The sequence below is a fragment of the Bombyx mandarina genome, chromosome 23, assembly GCF_030267445.1.
Source record: "Bombyx mandarina strain Sakado chromosome 23, ASM3026744v2".
Lineage (NCBI taxonomy): Eukaryota > Metazoa > Arthropoda > Insecta > Lepidoptera > Bombycidae > Bombyx > Bombyx mandarina.
In genome coordinates this window covers 12,668,321-12,688,582 of record NC_143229.1, presented here as the reverse complement: position 1 = coordinate 12,688,582, position 20,262 = coordinate 12,668,321, and the positions used below count along the sequence as shown (strand labels likewise).

Genomic DNA, 20,262 nt, shown 5'->3' with positions numbered 1-20,262 from the left:
AACCGAAACGCTTACTCCGAAACGCTTACTGTTTTACGGCAGAAATAGGCAAGGCGGTGGTACCTAGCCGTGTGGACTCACAAGAGGTCCTACCACCAGGTTCTGTACCACAGTCCTACTATTTTTGAGGCAAGCCGATGATGCATTCGGCTGTCAAAGATAAAACAGCTACGATTAAGATATGATGGCATTCAATTTACGGCTTCTATGATATGTAATAGCTGCTTAAAATACACAAAATAAAATTGTATCCCTAGTTATAGCTAAAAAAATAAATTAACATACCCGATGAGCTTGATTCGAGAGCTTTCTCCATGTCCCTTATAAGCCACTGTCGTCCAGCATAATAGGCGTGGCTGTCTGATGAAGGTACTTCGAAGAATAGAGGCCGCAATGTCAGTTGCGGTGTGGGATGTACTGTGAATTAAAATTGTAATTGTTCCATTATAACGCTTTTTTGCTAATGTCAGAACTTTTTGATCTTAGATAGGATCTGAGGCTTTCTACCGGCTTGATATAATTCTCCTCGGGCTATACTTAGAGTAGAGTGTGATTTACTAAACAAACAAAAATGGCTTACCTTTTTTAAGTTCAGAAGAAGTAGAGGACTGTTTACTGCTGACCCTGGCAGATCTTCTAGCTGCCGTCTTCCGGCCCTTGAAGAATCCACTCGACATGCGGGTCAATTCCTCGGATCTTCCACTTTGTAATGCTAAAGATAATTAAATTAATTGAAATAGGAAACTATATTGTTTGGTTTTATGCTTTACTTAATACTTCATCTTATATACTCATAAAAATTTAGTTTAATATTGTTTTAGCTATGTTAAGAGAAGTACACAATATAATTCTTTAACGTTTTACGTTAATTAGCGGTCTCCTTATACATATTAAAGCTTATTTGATTAAATATTCAGATTATCCACCACTGATACACATAGGATACACGTTGGACTGAGTCTGCTCAGTGCGAGTTTGTTAACGTACTCGATAGCGTGAAAGTTAACCCAATTTTGTAAGCAGTTGGAACAGCGCCCCTAACGGCAAAGGATGGTAAACGATCCCATTCCATACAAATATGAGCTAACTTTTACGCTATCGAGAACGTTAAAACTGATCCGCACTACCTTTGATAACACAGTTCATGATGCTCTATACTCGGCGGCAGATAGGAGCAAATGGCGTAGAATGATCCAGAATGCGATGAGGTGATCACGACCCTCAGTATTGAGGAAACCGAAGCGAGAAGAAGAAGATACAGATAGGCTTCCCCAAACTCGGACACGACTCATTGAATGTGTCGTGTGTAAACTCCTACATTACTTTATTTACCTATATCTAAATGATTCTTTGAGGTCCCAAGCGTAACTATCGCTAATTCTAAATAGGATGATGACAATAAAAAAATTACGCCAAACAACTAAAACATATCGAGGGGTGAAAGGTTATTTGGTTTAAGCAAAATATATCTTTGTAATTAAAGGTGCGTTTTATTTGGTATTAGTATCAAAAATACGATGTTTTTAATTGAACTATAAGTGTGGGAAATTTTATACTCCTCCGTCAGCGCAATTTTTGTAAAAAGGGGTACAAAGTTTTTGCTTCACGTATTAATATATAGATTTCAATTAAGTTTACCCTATTCAAATAACTGAAGAAGTTTTTTTGTTATGATATTTTTTCCAAATATTAAGCTTTAAATGGCCCTCCTGTAAAGTTGCAAAAATGTCGCTTAAACCAAAGCCTTTTAAAGCCTTTTACCCCCCGATATGTAAACACCGATTATTGGCGAAATAAATTACCATTGACGGAATGTCGTCGACTTCCAGGGCTGGACGAAGAGCAGTTGCTGGCTGCAGATAAACTCATAGACGCCAAGGATCCAAGGGAATCTCGACCTAAGGGCGTCGCAGCATCCACTTCCGATGAACCAGTCAAGGTCGACACCTAAAGTGGAATAAAAGATTTCTTCTTTAGTGGGGAAAGTTTTTTTTATTGTTTAGACGGGTGAACAAGGTACATACCTTGTGTTAAGTAGTTATCGGAGCCCATAGACACCAATGAAGTGATTGCCAACACCCACCTTAATATATGAGTTATAAGTCTCAATTTTGTAGTATCAGGATTTTTATTACGCGATGCTAATCCCTCATCCTTGAAATCAATCGTGTGCTTATATTAAGTCATTACAAAACTTGGTGCCTGTTTGTTATAATATTGTTAATAGCTCTATATCGTTCTTCTTTATCTGCACTAGTTCTATTGGACGCCTACTGGTTAGTTACTTGGGACAAATGTCCTAAATACATTTTAGGCAATTTTTAGGAACAAATAGGGATGAGACAGCTATTATCACAATAACATTGAGATTTTAGGTTCATTTATTAAAGTGCGTGGTGGCATTCACGTAGTAAGTATCGACTTGGGTACCAACTCCAGATCCAAATCCAAATACAAAGGGCATACTTATTCGTCTACGCAGGACTTATTGTCTATTTTATTGCGACTTTTAACCGTTATAAGTTAGACTGCGTTTAAGCTTCAAATGTGTACTCACGGGGCTAGTATTATGCGAGGCAATCGTATGAGCATCAAGAGACGCTAGAGACGTGCAACTGTCTCGGGCCTTATTCCTTCCTCTACGTTCGCCGAGAAGCAAGCCGAGTCGCATGTATAAGTCGTTCTGCCTTCTAGACTCATACCCTGGCTGTTTGACATGGCCACCTTCGTCATCTGAAAAAAAAAATCAGTTCAAATGTCAAATTTCAGTCCGAAATCGAACAGAACAACGAAAAGCAAAAAAAAAAACAACAAACACTATCAAGTTTTAATTAGATCAACAAACAAAATAATTATATACAAAATCAAACGCGCGATAGCACAAACCATACTATTGTCGTTTAATCAGTTTATTCTTGGTGCGGGAACTTAGCTTGTAATAAAAATAGCACAGACATAAAAACAACGAACATGCATAAAGTAATATTTAAAAGAAAATACGTATTTAAAAAATAAACTGACTGAAGATTTGAATGATAGTTTCGTCATCGTCGATTGAAAATACCTAATACTTAGGACTTCAGTACCAGCCCGTATTGTTAGAGTTTTGTGAGAGTCCTCACGCCAGTAAGCAGTTGCGGTTTTGAAACTCAGACTTTCTAGTCTGAAGATGGAAATAAACCGCAGTTTTCTACGGAATGTCGTAACATTAAAATCACTATGAGTTTATGTTCAATAATAATTTGCCGGTCGATTGTGTCTCTGTAGAATTACGTAAACATAAACATTGCAATATAAATTTTATTTGTCGATTTATTTTTGTTGTTTCTTTAATTCTTCTGTGACTTTGCTTGTTTGTTTGTGTCCTGGGAGTACGCGTTGAAACAGGTTCAAACACTGTTCAAAATTTTAAGTCGTTGGCGCTTAAGTGAAAATTTCTTGTCTAATACAATTATTACATGTGTTTTCAGTGACATATCTCACGATAGTCACTTTGAAGCATTTTCGTACTTGACTAGCTAGTGATTCAATTAAAATTTGAAGTGTGAATTTATATTTTTTTTTATTGATTTGATGGGTGGACGAGCTCACAGCCCACCTGGTGTTAAGTAGCCACTAGAGCCCATAAACATCTACAACGTAAATGCGCCACCCACCTTGAGATATGAGTTCTATGGTCTCAGTATAGTTACAACGGCTACCCCACCCTTCAAACCGAAACGCATTACTGCTTCACGTCAGAAATAGGCGGGGTGGTGGTACCTACCCGTGCGGACTCACAAGAGGTCCTACCACCAGTGAAAGTTAATTTTGCTTCTTGCATCTTGTATTCTTGTTCTTGTACTTGGCATAAGTAGTTAGTGCCTAGTCCTGTGTATCGATAGGTAGATTTCAATATCGACCAGCGATGTAACCACTTCCAATGCCTTCGTTGGTAATAAAAATCGAATAAAACCGCGCGAAAGCGAAGCCTGACATTAGCGTTTTTGATGTAATTAACTCTTTTATGTCCGGGAAGTGAATTAATTGAGCGAATGTGACTGTCCCACGGACAATTAACGAACGAGCAATTAAAAAAGTGAGACATGATTACGAAATACGTTTGCTGGAAATGCCTAACACAATTGCTGTTTGTAATTGAGGCTTATAGACATTTTGTGACTGTATAAATAAGCCGGGATATTAAGGGCGCTTTTTAATGCGCTTTTATTAGCTTCAGACGTATGTATGTTAGTATGTAACGGAATCTTTGAACATGATTTTGATCCCCTTCAAAACGTTGGATTAACTAAAAATTTGGCATACTTATTAAGGACCGATGACAATTTAATATTAACAAACAAAAAAACTGAAGAAATTGAAATTCAACTAAAAAATGAAAATTAAAAACAGCGTAGGGTGCTTTTCAGGATATCATCAAAATAACCCTTCTACTCATATCTGTTCATAAAATATTTATAACTACTGGTACCATGCACCCCACGTTTTTTTTTACAATACAATCATTTTTTCTTACACTATTTTTAATTCAAATTTATTAAAATTTATTTTCTATTTTTTACTAGGATTTTCTATAAAAGCGTGTTTTTTTAGTTTTTTAAACTATTATTTATTATTTTAAGCTAGTCAAACCCGGCTCGATTTGCCCTATTCCTCTTTAGGCCAATCTGAAGATCTCCCGAAAATTTTATCGAAATCAATGGAGCCACAGCTATAAGGTACATACATACATGAGTTGTGCATGGTTTTTATGTGCAGTAAGCATGTCATTAACTGAACATTGTGAAGGGCATGCCTCATTTGCTAATATATATATAAAGAAAAAACGAATAATTCCATAGAAAAGGCTATCTTTCAATTCTAAAGCATCGTATGTAAATCTCAGAAATTTCTGTTACAGATCCCACGGATCGGTTTCCTGTGCATGGGCGCGTGTCCGTTTACAAACCTTAGCGGCGGTCTTGACTTTCATATGGCTTCAATGAAGTTAGCTATTTAAAGGTTATATAAGCGTCAACATTTTTTCCTTTTTTGGTGCCCTAGGTTTTGTAAAGACCACTAAAGGATTCACCTGAGAATGGATAGCCAGCAGCGTTTTCTGAGTGCCATAAGTCGATATTGTGATGATAACTAATATTTACTGTTCGTAGGTTCCAGAACTCTGTTTATCTCTGTCGTAATAACGAGATCTGAATCGAAAGGTGAGATAGTCATTATGCAATTTAACTGAGTTCCGTCATATCTCAATGTCAGTGACGGCATTAATGTTGTGACGTATGTAAGGTAACATAATATATAGGCTCAACACTAGGTGGGCCGTGAGTTTGGTATTTTTTGTGTCGTTGCTAAATGATGTGTTTTTTTCGGAACAACACTTTTAGAAGAAAACGAGGCTTAATCCTAACTTAAAGTTTTCTAAGTACGGACTATTGGTGAAGAAAAAAAAAATACCATAAATATTGCGGCTTATCGTAAGACATGGTTGATTGCAATTTTCGTGTTAATACACGTGCTCCATTATTTACCTTTCATTCGTCTTCGGCAGGATAAGTGTATGCGTTCAAGTAGTTGGGAAAGTATCAATCGTGGTAATTGTAGAGGCGTTGAGCAGTCGTTAACCGGGATTAGTTGGCGAAGAGAACTTAAAGGATATTGTGGTGTTTGTTTTATACTGGAAATGTTCCGAAATTATTTTATTGATTAGAATGGCTTTCCAAACGAAAATGTAAATTAATTTATTATTTAATGGATTTTATGACCTGGTAACTAAGACCTTTAAGTCAAGTCTTAGTTTATGAAATGAGGTGAGATGTTACGAAATATAATCTCAGTAAAATGGTGGTTATTTATTGAAACTTTTTCAGTAGACTTTTTGGAGGATCTCGAGTAGTTACGTCCAGCAGCTTTGTTTTATTTTCCAACATTTGTGCAATTTCGCAGATACTAAACAGTTAAAAAAACAACGTTATTAGACATTTAAACCTGAAGAAACACTAAATAGACAAAATAAAACAAAACACACAACTTCACTGCTCGCGTTCTCGCCAAAAAGTCCGGTAAACAAGTGGAACACATGGAAATAATAGGGTAAATAACGCCACTAGCCACGAGACTAGGACCGAAGTATTGATGGCGTTTGGATGACCTCTATCCTAGCCCCAAGATGAAAACAGAGAGAGGATGATATTTTCTCTCGTTTTAATGAGTCCTAGACATAATTAAAGCTTATTTCTTGGTTTAATGTTCCGTTCTCATCTTCATATTATTTAAGGTCGCATCATTATTTTCGACGTGACCAACGCTTTACGAAGTCACGAACTACTAAGGTGTTATTCGTCGACATTTGAATATTGTGTTCTAACTACCCTCTATACTTTAAAATAGATAGTGTAATGATAATTAAGAAAAAACGCGCTATTAAATCGTAAAAGTTGTTTTAATTATAGAGAGGATTGACGAAAAATGATGAAACCACAAAATGTATCCACCATGTTCCCACTATTTTTATTGTATTTGTTATCTTGGTTTTTTTTTTATGAAACGACAAAACAAGACAAATTTTGCCTTACTATAGTTGATCTTAACTTAATCTTTTAATATATAGCCTGCGTTGCTTTACCGAAAGAAATTATTTTATAAATGTTCGCCTTTTTGGCAAGAAATCCAATAAAATATGCACCAATAAGCCATAATATCAAAAAGTATATCCATTTTGTGTTTTATGTATCTCTTGACATATTATCTGATATCGAATGCTTTGGCATTTTTTTAAATAATTTTTTCAATTATTAAAAAGCCTTTCATGATTTAATGTGAGGATGGTATTTCGCATTACACAGCAGGACACGCAAAGAAAAACAATGAACGCAGCACATCCAGTAGTAGTTCAATTCCAGTTCTTGTTATAACATCTAACTGCAAAAACTGTAGGCTCCCACGCGAACTGGTTATGCTGATGTCAATGGCGCTTGTGGGATCCGAGCAGGAAGTGTGGGCTAGCCGATAGTCCTATAAGCAATCTCATGAAACTATTGTGAATCATTAGTCGAAGAGCATGTATTTTTTTTTTTTCATATATGTACCGAGTAATTTGAAATTGAAAGTTTCCTTTTTTCCAATGAACAACAATAAAAACAAAGGAGACGGAAAATCGTGGGCCAAAAATGTATTAACTTGGAATGTAGTCTAAAAAATTTGTCATATTTTTTTATATAAGAATATAAAAAATCACCTCAATCCTCTTTCTGGGACCGGAGAAAAATGAGAAAGTTAGTTTTTGTCGGTATAACGGTGTGATCGATTTAATTAATCGATTACAGGATTATAAAAAGAAAAACATTGCACTAAGTAATTAATGCAAAGTAATTAAATGAGCGATTTATACTTGTTGTATACAAGTGCGGTACGCGCCGGATTTAATTGCGATTATATACATAAATGAAGAAAAAGTATTATTACTTAGCAAAGTAATATGATTATCGATTTCAAATCGATTAAAATCGATGGTATTTTTGATGACAGCTTTGACAGTAAGCTGACATGACGTTTGTTCATAGATTATACAATTATTTTTTGGCGCTTGGTTTTTTCTGCTCTACTCGTTTTGTATCTTCGACGCATTTTGAGTGTGTATCTATCGGGCTGTTTTTATATTTTCAACGATCACTGCTTTATTATTACGGATTCCAACTCTGCCAGCCTTGTACGACAATTGCTTCTACACTGGACACCGAAGATCGCTCACACGTTTGACTTGAAATTGTTGCATTGGATACTGTTGAAATTATGGATCGCTGTGTGAATTGTGGGATAGCAATTCCATATTCCATACCTGATATATATCATTGATATTCATTCATAATATGACATTTACAAGATTATCCAATGGATATAATAAACATTTACTTATGCTTAAATAAGTTATTATTCAGCTCTTTTAAAGAGATTGTAACATAACCTAACTTTTACTAAATCTTTATTAACTTGGCTCTCAGATTGAGAAAACTTTTATAATTTTCAGCAAGGTACTGATAAATCTGAATGTATTAATTCATATTAGTTTCATCACGTTACATTCGGGCCCAAAAATGTATGTAATCGTTTCAGTCTCCTTTAAGGGAAACAAAACGAAGAACTCTAGATGATTGTTTTGTTATTTTATTACCGCTTTTTTTTCTTCCGAGTAAAGTAGATTATAAATATGAGATCCAGTTGATTTGATTTGTATCTAATATCCCTAGATCTACATACATCATACATACTACCACATACATGACAATGTGTTCAATAACATTTAAAACTTATTCTTTGACAAAATATTATGCTTTTATAAATTTATGCTAACTAAATTATTATATGACTAGCTTTTGCCCGTGACTTCGTCCGCGTTGAATAATAGTTCACAAATAATGCTTTATTTTAGAACAAATTTGGTTAGCATATAAAACGTTATAGTGAGTCAACCTTAACATATAGACATGCTGTCGCGGACTTTTTTTAGATCTTTTAAAGGGGAACAATTCTGTCATACATTATTTTAGCGGAACTTTAACCGTTTCTGCAGCGCACGCGGCGGAAGCTCTCAAAAGGGAAAAAAAAACCGATTTTGAAACAGTATTTATTGGTGCTCCGCTTGGCTATCTAATCAGCATAGGTAGGAACAAAAAAAACCGTCTATTTACAGTCAACCGTGTTTAATTCTATAAGACGTATAGTTGCTTGTATTTTGGCCTCATGTTCAATGACATTAGTAATTTTGACAGTTAATGTAGAGTTACTGGTGGTAGGGCCTCTTGTGAGTCCGCACGGGTAGGTACCTCCGCCCCGCCTATTTCTGCCGTGAATCAGTAATGCGTTTCGGTTTGAAGGGTACGACAGCCGTTGTAACTATACTGAGACCTTAGAACTTATATCTCAAGGTGTGTGGCGCATTTACGTTGTAGATGTCTATGGGTTCCAGTAATCACTTAACACCAGGTGGGCTGTGAGCTCGTCCACATATCTAGGCAATAAAAAAAGTTAAAATTAAAAAAAATAGAACAAAAATTATTATTACACTGTCCAGATTTTTGTATATTTATAAATACTAGTGATCCCCCAGTAGTCGAAATTCGACTATAATTATTTGAAATTATAAGTTTGAACATCATAATTGGTTCTATTGTCAAAGACCATTATACTTCTTTAATCACAGGTTTCGCCTAGACTACACTATTACATTGCCGTTCACTTTTCCTCGACAGGAACCCCTATTTGGGTATAGGCCTCCTCCAGCTTAATCCAATTTTCCCTGTTCCCAGCCTGCCTCATCCACTCCTTCCCAGCGGTGACTATGATATCATCACTCCATCGCTTCATAGGTCGTCCTTTCCTTCTTTTCCCATTAGGCCCTTTCCATTTTGTCACTTCAATTGTCCATCGTTTGTCACTGTAGCGTGCTACGTGGCCAGCCCATCGCCACTTTAATCTTTTACTGAAGTTTAGGACATCAATTAGTTTTGTATTTTTTCGTATAAATTCACTTCTTACTTTATCTTTTCTTTTTATTTTTAAAATGCTTCTTTCCATAGCTTTCTGGCAATTAACCATTTTTGTTTTTATGGTGGTGTTGAAAGTCCACGATTGGCAACCATATGTGAGAGTTGGTAAGATGCATGTATCCATAACTGTTTTCTTCAGGTGAAGTGCATAGTCTCCTTACATTATCTCTTTGAGTGACCAATATTTTTTCCAACTCATATTTATTCTACGTTGTACCTCTTCTTCTTCGCTTCTGTCTTCAAATGATATTTCTTTTCCTAGATATATGTATTTGTTTACGAATTCTAATGTTTTTCCTTCAAGTTTTATTGGATGTTTGACGCTGTTTGTCATTACTTTTGTTTTGTCTTTATTCATTAATAGGCCTACTCTTTTACTTTGTACACTTAGTTGGTTTATCATTTTTTCTAGTTTTCTACTGTTATCAGCTAAGAGGACTATATCGTCTGCAAATCTGAGGTGACTCAAGTATTGGTTACATATTTTAAGGCCTTCGTTTTTCCATTTCAGCTCCTCAAAAATGTTATGCAGCACTGCTATGAAGATCTTCGGAGAAAGTGGGTCTCCTTGTCTCACTCCTCTTAGAATAGGTATTTCAGGTCCTCGGTTCTCTAGTTTCACACAACTAGTGCTCTTGTCGTAAATGTTCTTCAAGACATTTTTGTACTTGTCGTGGACCTGACATTTGTCCAGTGCCTCCCAGATGGCATCATGTGAGATCGTATCAAATGCCTTAGCGTAATCGATAAAACCTATATATATTGGTCTGTTGAACTCCTTGTACTTTTCTATTATTTGCTCCATTACATGAATATGGTCTAATGTTGAAAAACCTGACCGGAACCCCGCTTGTTCTTTTGGTTGTAGGTTTTCAATTTTGCTACTGATTCTGCTTAATAGTATAGAGGTAAAAAGTTTATATATGCTCTGGAGAAGGCTAATTGGTCGGTAGTTGCCTATATCTCGAGGGTCACCTTTTTTATATATCAAAATTATATCTGCTTTCTTCCACTGTTCTGGTATTAATTCCGTGCTTAAAATTTTGGTAAACAAGCATGAAAGTGAACGCGCTAATAAAATAGTCCCAAATATTAAAGCTTCATTGGGTATACCGTCTGGCCCTGGGCTTTTTTCTGACTTTAATTTTTTAATATGCTTTATTACTTCCTTCGTGTCGATCTCTACAGGCTCATCTTTTACGTTTTTACACTCTATGAAATGTTTACTTTTACTTATACTAGTTTTATACTTGCTATTATATAGCGCTTTGTAGAACTCTGTAGCACTATCTATAATATCTTTTCTAGTGTTAGGTCTTGTACTCCTCGACTTTAAATTTTGTATCCAACTTTTGTGAGTATTTAATTGTCTATATGCTCTTTTTGTGCTCCTGTACTGTTTTATGTTTGTTTCTATTATCTGTTTTCTGTAGTTTGCATAGTCTTGTTTAACGGCTTTATTAGTTTTTTTGAATAGCATACTTAGCTCTGCCTTCATTTCCGAAGTTTTTTGTTTTATTTTCAATAGTGTCGAGCGTCTGGTCATTAGTTTTATTGTTGATTGTGTAAGAATTTTGTTTGAATTACTTTGTTCCTCTTTGTGTTCGTTTGTTGATATGCTTTTTTTTATGACGTGTTCTATTTTGTTGTATAGGGTCTGGACATCGTCGTCTTCAAAAGGTTCGAGTTCTTTTATGTTGTTTTCTAAATTGCTAGTGTACATCATTATTTCTTTTTCAGTTTTGAATATATTTGTGGATGATTTGAACGATATCCTACATTTTTTAGTATTTTGTAAAGAATAAGTTGCTCTAACCAGTCTGTGATCGGAACTATACCCTAAGCCGTGCAGTACTTCTATTTTCCTTATTCTTTTGGGCTGGTTTGATAGGATATAGTCCAATTCATTCTTTACTTTTCCATTTGGTGATTTCCAAGTCCATTTTCGATTTTGTCTCATTTTGAAATACGTATTCATAATCGACAGTTTGTGTTCGAAGGCAAATTCTATGAGCTTTTCACCTCTTTCGTTTCTTTTTCCATAACCAAATTTACCTAGAATCTTATCTTCTTTTGTTTTAGCTATCCCTACTTAGACTACACTATAGACAAATAATAATAATCTATTCTCAATTTGCCCACAGACTTTAAGCAATATAAAAAAAGATACGTTTGACCTAATTAAATAAAAAAATAGTTGAATGATTAGGGGCGTATGAACCTTGTTCTACAAATTAGGACAGTGGTTGGCCTTCGAGCCCACACCCCACACTAAGGTTTCAATGAAATGATCTACATTGCCTGCGCGTACTATTGTGTAGGTTCTTACCTAAATAGCTTAATATGTATTAGTCTGAGTGATTTTAATATCGATAGTATTTTGTTATAGACAAATTGAGTTTTATACAATATGACCTGTTTGTATGTACAATGTGACCTGTTTCTATGTACAATGTGACCTGTGTAAACAGGATAAATGTCTTCATCGTAATGGTTTGTTAGTTGGAAGGACTCTACGAAGCACTGCTCATGCTAGGGCCAGTGTTAGCAACACTTCCGGTTTGAGCCCCGTGAACTCATCTATACGTTAGGGCGAAGCTGAAATAGCTCCTCAAGGCTATCAGCATAGGTAGGAAAAAAAGGAAGGAATATTCGATCCCTTCGTAGTGCTAATTTTCCCAATCATCAATACCTTCTTTTTTTTATTGCTTACGTGGGTAGACGAGATCACGGCCCAGCTGATGTTACCGGAGTCCATAGAAATGCCGCCACGTACCTTGAGATATGAGTTGTAAGGTCTCGGTATAGTTACAACGGCTGAGCCACCAGTCAAACTAAAGCGCATTACTGCTTCACGGCAGAAATAGGCAGCGTGGTGGTACCTACCCTTTCGGACTCACAAGACGTCGAACCATCTTCAGTGGTTTCAAGTTGTATTGTGAAACGCATGTGATAAGTATATGGATACAATAATACAATGTTTATTTCTGTCGTAAAGCAATCGTGCGTTCTAATTTTAATAACCATTACTCCAATGAAACTGAGATTAGAACCTCTTGTCTCTTGACGGGCGACTCATTGATTTACGCGTCTAGTCAAACGAGAAAAAAAAACCTGTTCTTATCTGTTGTTTATTAAACAAACCATTGAATTTAAAGTTATTGTCAACTATATGTAGCAAAAATGAAGTTTCAATAGCTAAATATTGTTTGTGATAACATGCTTTGTTATGTGCACGATAGTAATAAATCATTGCGAAATAATACAATGTCAAAACGAATATTTTGATTCGATATATGCAAAAAAAAACAACAAAATTAATTACGTTCGAAAACCAAAATTCAACAAGCGCTATAAAAAAAACAAACGCAAACAAACACTCGGATGCAAAAAACAAAATCGAAAGAAGCCATCGAATATCCGAAAACAACTCTGAACGTATGCAAACCGGCAATAAAGAGTGCAGGACTAGAACTCGACCGTGCGGAATCGATACATAGGAATGCAGACTGAATACCGATACCCACGCTACTCGATTCAGTAATCGATTCTATAATTAAAGGATTCCAAAATATAAATTGTTATATCACCAGTGACTCGTTCGTTCCAATACAACAGGCTATAAATCGTAAACGAAAGTTGATAGCATTTCTGAATCTTTGGTTTATATTAGATATCGATGGGCAGGTCTATCTATAAATCCAAATATTATAGAGATCGAGAACATTCATCAATTTTATGATTTTTTTATTAATTTGGATGCTGTATTAGCACAATATGCAACGTCAATTCGGCGTTAATAGTGTAGGTTAAAACCATCGGATAGCAGTCTACATTCTGAATAAGCAATGCGGTCTTCTTTGCCTGTAAGCTGGTTGAGGCCTTGGGGCACGGAAGAATGCGTTGACCACAGCGATCTGATCTTGTTGAAGACCAGGCTGTGCCACGCCGCGCTTCGTGGGCCTTCTTCTGGTAAACCTGTAGAAATGTGACGAGCCAAGCTACAATGGCGATCGGATTTGCGATAATGTATTTATTCAAAGTTTTACATGTAAATAAACTCTTCGAACGTTGATAGAAACGTTAACAGTAATAGAGATAGATCAAGCGCAAACGTGAATGGATAAGGGCCGCGGTGAATTGAATTGAATGGATATTTAGAAATCGCAGCTGCTAAGTGTATATTTCAATTACTCAAGAGATAGGGGGTACAGGCGTGATTAATAATTATAGGAAACGTTTCAGATCCTTCGATAATGTTCGCAGCCGAGCTGTCTGCGTGGCAATTGCAAAAGAATTCGTGTTCCAACTAATAAATAAACTAGACGCAGACAACCGGTCCTACGGAACCCCTACGTACATCCGGCGGGAGCGCGTGGGCGCGCCGTGTCGCAACTGTCACTCACAGTTACATACAGCGAATGCATCCTCGTCGTTTTAGAAAAGCCCTCAAACGTTGCAAGTGAGAGGGCAACGCGACTTCATCATGAATGAAATTGCATATACACCCAACAAGACATCAATGAACAGAAACGTGTTGCGACCGCGCTTGCATAACTTTTGAATTTTGCTATCATATTCGACACTCGTACGCATATTATTAATGTACTCACCGGAAAGTGGCACGTGGTTGTCGTGCGAGTGTCGCGCTCGCTGACCGAACGGGCTTCGGAGGGATTTCGGGCTGAGGAAGAATCTTCTTCTAGTGTGCGGCGGTGTGGGACAGCTCTGTGCCAAATTACTGGGCTGTTTGGGTGGCTTGGGCAGGCGCATCGGGGACTGCCAATCGTCCTGCCGTTGCGGGGACGGTGTGTACCTTTCCATGACTTGTCGCCTTCCTTGGCTGTTTCTAGCGCACAAAGGACAGGCCTCGTTTCTGAACATACAGGAGTAGCAACGTTCATGCCCGCAGGTGTCGATCAGCTTCCTCTTTTTGCCTTTGTCAAAGGGCATGTTACAACTCGGACAAGTTGTGGCTCCAGTTTCGCTGTCCAATAGCTGTCTTATTGCAGCCAAATCTGCAACAAAAACTGCAGTTAATGTATTTGCTCTTAACTTTACAACGTCAAACGTGATAGCTCATTAACAGATACATTTTTGAAATTATTATTGGGAAAGGTCAATTATATGGGCCTTATTGGAGTTGAGGAAATGGAAGCTACGTCAAAAATTTAATAGAAAAGATGTGTCTTCGTAATTTTAATGGTACTTTGATACGACAACCAAGAACGTAGTTTTTAATATTTCAAATGTCACAGCATCACATTTTTCAAATGCTTTTTTTTATGTTATCAAACTAATTGCGCCATAAATATTTCTTTCACTTCCAAGATGTGTGACGTGTGAAAAAAATGGTGATTTACTGGAGCGCACGTCGTTAGAGGAACATTTTAAAATATCTTTCCCGTCAAAACTTAAATCAACACTTTCGAATTACGGGACCAGTAAATCAAGTGTTTGTGAACGAAGTAATTAAATACGAATGTTAGCTCACGAGTCACGATGCAATTCCGTGAGATGACGATATACAGCTTCTCCGTAGATCTATGATACTGTTTAGTCTGGCGATCGACATTATGAAGAGATTTAGAGTCGATTTAATGCAATATATAAGTATATTTATTGTTTATCTATATATTAAAAAAAAAAAAACTGCTACTTCTCCAAAACATGTTACTATGTTTCCATTGTAGAGTATTGTAGGGTTTTAGTTTATGTAGAATTTGTAGAGAAATAATGTGGTAATATAAACTTTAGTATTGGAACGAAGTCTCTGTTATTGTGCAAAATTTAATTCGTATAGGTGATATTATTAAGCCGTTGCCTTGTTCACGGGCTTTTTGATAAATAGAAAGTCTCTCGGAATACTTAAGGTTCAGTGTTTACTGTAGCTGATGGAATGCTATCAACGATCTAAACATATTCTCAAAACGGTTATATAACCTATGAAATCTGAACACTTTTTGGCACAAATATATAGGAAGGTGGTCTCCGCGGCGCAGTTCTGTGCAGTAATGCATCATTCCAAATCACCTGTAAACTCTAGTCTAGAGTAGAAGATTACGAATCAGGTAGTTCGGTTAAATGATCGGTGCTAAGTTGCTAAGCTATTTTTCCTTTTGAATTCTTCATAAAATGGGAACCGTTCGTGTTACATCACCGCTGTATGTAAGAAAACGTTTTCAAGTGTCAAAACTTTCCATTCGTGACCTTTCCGATATTAACTATAATAAGTGACAGTGCTTAAACGAGTTCCCGAAGTCGCTCCGATTAATGAAACCAGTTAAGGCAATTTATGATTGGGTTATATATTTTAGCGAAAATCACTAAGAAATCGTTCAACCACTTATAGTTATATCGTCGACTTTACAAAGTTATCTCGTATGTGCATGGGTACTCAAATGACAATCTTGATTTTGGCCATATGGCCATCACAAAGCAGCAGAGCGATTAATGGAAAACGCAGTTGTTAATTTATTAATATTTAGATCAATATCGGCAGTTTTCGCGTAGTGTTCAATGCTCAGTGTACAACGTGTTGAAGTTTCAAAGCTTTGTTTTTCATGACAACCAATAGCAACTGAAGATCGTGCATCAGGCACCAATAATGGTGATGATAAAATTTGAACAATATTCTTAATGCGATGGGGCGTATTATTCAGCATCATCTCTCAATGGTGACAGCTCTAGTTTGATGTCAATGGGCTCCTGTTACAATCAACACCACATGCGCGTGTTAGATGTCTTGCGGGTAGGTACCACCACCCTGCCTATTTATGCCGTGAAGCAGTAATGCGTTTCGATTTGATGGATGGGGCAGCCGTTGTAACTATACTGAGACCTTAGAACTCATATCTCAAGGTGGGTGGCGGCATCTACATCGTAGATGTTTATGGACTTCGGAAACCACTTAAAACCAGGTAGGCTGTGAGCACGTCTACCCAATTAAGCAATAAAAAAATGACTAATCATTATCTAAAGCATTAAAAATGTATTCTTTCTTCTGTAAAATAATACTACATACTACAATAGACTATCGACGATTTATGATATTAAAAGAAGTAAGTAAGTAGGTTAATTTACCGAAAGTACAAATTTGAGTAACTCTCACAATAACAAATAAATTTATTGTAAATTATCGTAAACTGTTTACTATCAATAATAAGACATCGAACATTATTGTTACAACATTGCCAATATTAGCGTTTACATCTGTCCAATTATATTTATGACAGCAAATAAACATGTTCCTGAATCTTATTAGTTATTTGAAATACATAATTTCATATTCTACGATTCAGTGTAAATAATAAATTTGTGTATTCATTTATGGGCGGTATTAAATGTTACGTAATTGGCATGTAAATAGATTTAATGATGGCGTTTCAACAAATATGTGGTTCAACATATTTAATTATAACTCTAATGTATTCTGAATATAAATGCTGTTTTATCAATGTTTGTATTTACAAATAATATAAGACCGATAATATAAGACCGACAAGTGCAACTATTTAAAAAAAAAATTATATATTTGTGGTAAGAAAGAGAATGAATTATTGAGCTCTTTTTTTCACTACGTCACAAGTGTGTTACAGGATTTGAATATGTAAACAGAGCTTACTTTTTTGTCAACTGTTTTTGTTGTTAGGAAGTTTCGCGTTCTGATTCTAATGGTAGTATTACAGCTTGACATAGACTTAGATTTGATGTAGACTTAGATTAAACTACTGTTGATTATGGCTTTAGGCACCAATCTAAAATTAGTTCGCCAGTACCTCAATACAAGAAGATAAGTAATTATAGATAATTTTATTGCTCTAATAATCACAACCCAAATTCTCTAGAATTGATTTGAGGTTTTAATAGCTAAAGCCGCATGGGGTCTAAAAACAGCAGTTTCCGATACGCTACCAGAAAAATAAATAAGATAGGTTTTTTTTTGGTCGCCTACTTCCTACGAAATTGGCTATCCATTGTCTAAAACATCGCTAATATAAGAATTGCGTGCAGTAATACAAATTTGACGATCGCTCTCTGTCTAGCACGATAGACGTTGACTCATTCAACAAAAAACTAACCTGCGGGAGTTACGTTTACAAATTTATCTTTTCCGTCGACTATAACTATATTAGGTTTAATTTCGTCAGAGATTTCCCACAAAAGGCAGTCGGCGTTTATTTTTCTGTCTGCATTAATTATTTTGCTTCGATATTTTGAACTGGTTTTAGGTCACGCATCAGTTGTGGTATTAAAGTAATTTTCTATATGGGAACTCATCAATTGCTGTATAGTTATATAGTTTTTGTGATTCGTCTCAAAGTTAGACATCATTATTTTATTCTGTTGTTAGTTAGGTAGTTGGTGGCTCTTGTTTTTAGACATCGTGTGAACCGTTACCTTTACCGGTCTTGTAAATATACATATAAATTGTTACTGTTTGTAATTATAATTATAACTGATTATTGATGTTTTAACTGAATTATAAATGTTTTTTGGGATATTCCAGGATCGTGATTGAAATATTAAAATATTCATCACGATCACGATCCTGATCATCCAAAATATCCAATTATCCAAAATAATTAACAAAATAAATTTTATTAATTATTTTGGATGAATAAAATAAATTTTATTAATTTAATTATAATAAGATGTCTTTTCCCTACCGAGTTGCTGGTGATCTATGGGGCCATTCCAGCAACGCGCCGGCGGGTAGGTGAAGCGCACTGGTTTAACCTGAGAGAATTTGCTAACACTAACTTTTGCAAGGGCAGTACTTCGCAGAATCTACCACTGGGTCGGAATCGCGACCCACGGGAGTCGAGTTCGACGAGGAAGGTGACCGGTGCTTGAAGAGCCTAAAAGCACTGAGCGTGGAATTGCAGTTGCGACGGTGGTTTTGCGTTGCCCCGACGTCTGGATCGGATATGATAAGAGCGTGTGAAGGAGCTTTATTGAGAGATATATGTATGTCAAAATATTAAATCTCACCACAAACCAGGAGAAGTGAAGATTGCTCTTGAGGCGCATAACATCTGCACACAGCAATGATACCGAATGACGACCACGACCGCTCTGACAAGAGTGATACGACAAAGGAAAATATTAAATTTCTATCAAATCAAATGCAAGCCAAATTCTTAACGGATGTCTGGTACATTTTTAATACTATAAAAGGGACGTTGAGCAGATTTTCCACATGGTTTTCTTTTGATTACCGAAGTTTGGGTGTAGAATCAATATTTTTTATTAAATAACGCCTGTCTAACTATACTAACCAGAACGCATGACTGATTGGCAGCAGAAGTAGACTGAGTTTTGATGTCTACCCGTGCGGTGTCACAATAGGTCGTACCACAAGTAAAATCCTCAAAACTCTGGATAATTTATACATATATAAAATATAAGTATAAAAATTGGTATTTGAAAAATTCTACTCGTAACCACGATTACAATCATTCGAGTACCAATGCCACGATAGTAATCAAGTATTTCTTAGAAAGATCTCTGGACAACACCATTATCTTAACGATCAAACATTATTACACACCATATACGAGTGTGGCACATAAACTCACGAGGTCAAAATTTAAACAACGGTCACGTTTAATTGATCGTTTTAATGAAGCTATTTGTCATATAATTAACAGATAGTTCACAGAGGACATAGTTTCAAAGCGTTTAGGTATTGTTCTGGAAAATTGAAGCTTTTCTTTTCTTTTTCGATTAAAATTTTTTTTTTTTCATCTTCTGCTTTCTTATCTCTATCTATCTCTGTTTTTTTTTTTCAAATTATACTGTTATTTGATTTTGATCTTATAATATAATATGTCCAATAATGGCTATCATCGAGCGGCAAGTACAAATAAGATTAATGAACTGTTTATAAAAGCCAAGTAAAATGTTCTAAGAGAACTAAAGTCAGACAAAAGTCCTACATAAAACACTTGATTTTGATTTCTTAACATACTATGAAAGTCAATCTGAAAATTCATACACAAGCAGTTTTTCATAAAATAATATAATATAATAGGAAGTGGTATGTCTACTCCTGCAACTGTAAACTCATGCCATATTATAAATGGCCACTTTTCATCTTAAAAAAAGCTTGTACAATTTTAATCTCTTTGAATTTCATCATTCAATCATTTTACGTAATGTCAATACATCAAGATCGTATTCTTCCTTGGCTATATTAAATTTTAATATTTCTTTTAGGGAGATTATTTTCTTATTGAAATCTGACATGAACACAAATGTTTATTACTTTAACCCAGAAAGCGGCATTTCTAATATCATTTCATTACCAATTGTACTGGAGTTCGCGAGAAGAGGAACGAAGCGTATAAATCTCTGGTATTCTATGGACCAATATATCATTGTGACAGGAGAGAACTACGCAGTCTGAGCATTTGCATCCGTCATTAGTGCTTTAAAATATTTTAAGTAGATGATTTAAAATGCTTTATGCTATGTTCGAAAAGATATTCGCTGGATTCTAGATCTTATTTATTGTAAAAGAGATAGAGAGAATTTTACTAATGAAATACGTACTTAACAAATGTTCACGATTGATTTCCACGGTGAAGGAATAGCATCGTGTAATAAAAATCAAACCCGCAAAATTATAATTTGCGTAATCACTGGTGGTTTTTTTTTTTCCACAGGAGAAAATCGCCGGGTCCCCACCCGCGGGGCAGGTGGGGTATGTGGGAGTTGA

At 35.8% G+C, this 20,262-nt stretch overlaps 1 protein-coding gene across 4 annotated transcripts in view; it reads right to left on the bottom strand.

The window, feature by feature from the left end:
- rols (zinc-RING finger and ankyrin repeat domain-containing protein rolling pebbles) overlaps positions 1-20,262 on the bottom strand; it is a 300,626-nt gene that overhangs the window by 8,325 nt on the left and 272,039 nt on the right. For 2 of the 4 annotated variants that reach the window (XM_089737529.1, XM_089737531.1), the window contains 6 exons: positions 14,153-14,557; positions 13,404-13,517; positions 2,558-2,733; positions 1,803-1,947; positions 581-712; positions 286-417 (listed from right to left, as the gene is read on the bottom strand). In XM_089737529.1, the coding sequence (XP_089593655.1) occupies positions 286-417; positions 581-712; positions 1,803-1,947; positions 2,558-2,733; positions 13,404-13,517; positions 14,153-14,557 (1,104 nt within the window). The remainder of the gene's footprint in view (positions 1-285; positions 418-580; positions 713-1,802; positions 1,948-2,557; positions 2,734-13,403; positions 13,518-14,152; positions 14,558-20,262) is intronic. The other 2 variants (XM_089737530.1, XM_089737532.1) reach the window with 1 other exon arrangement.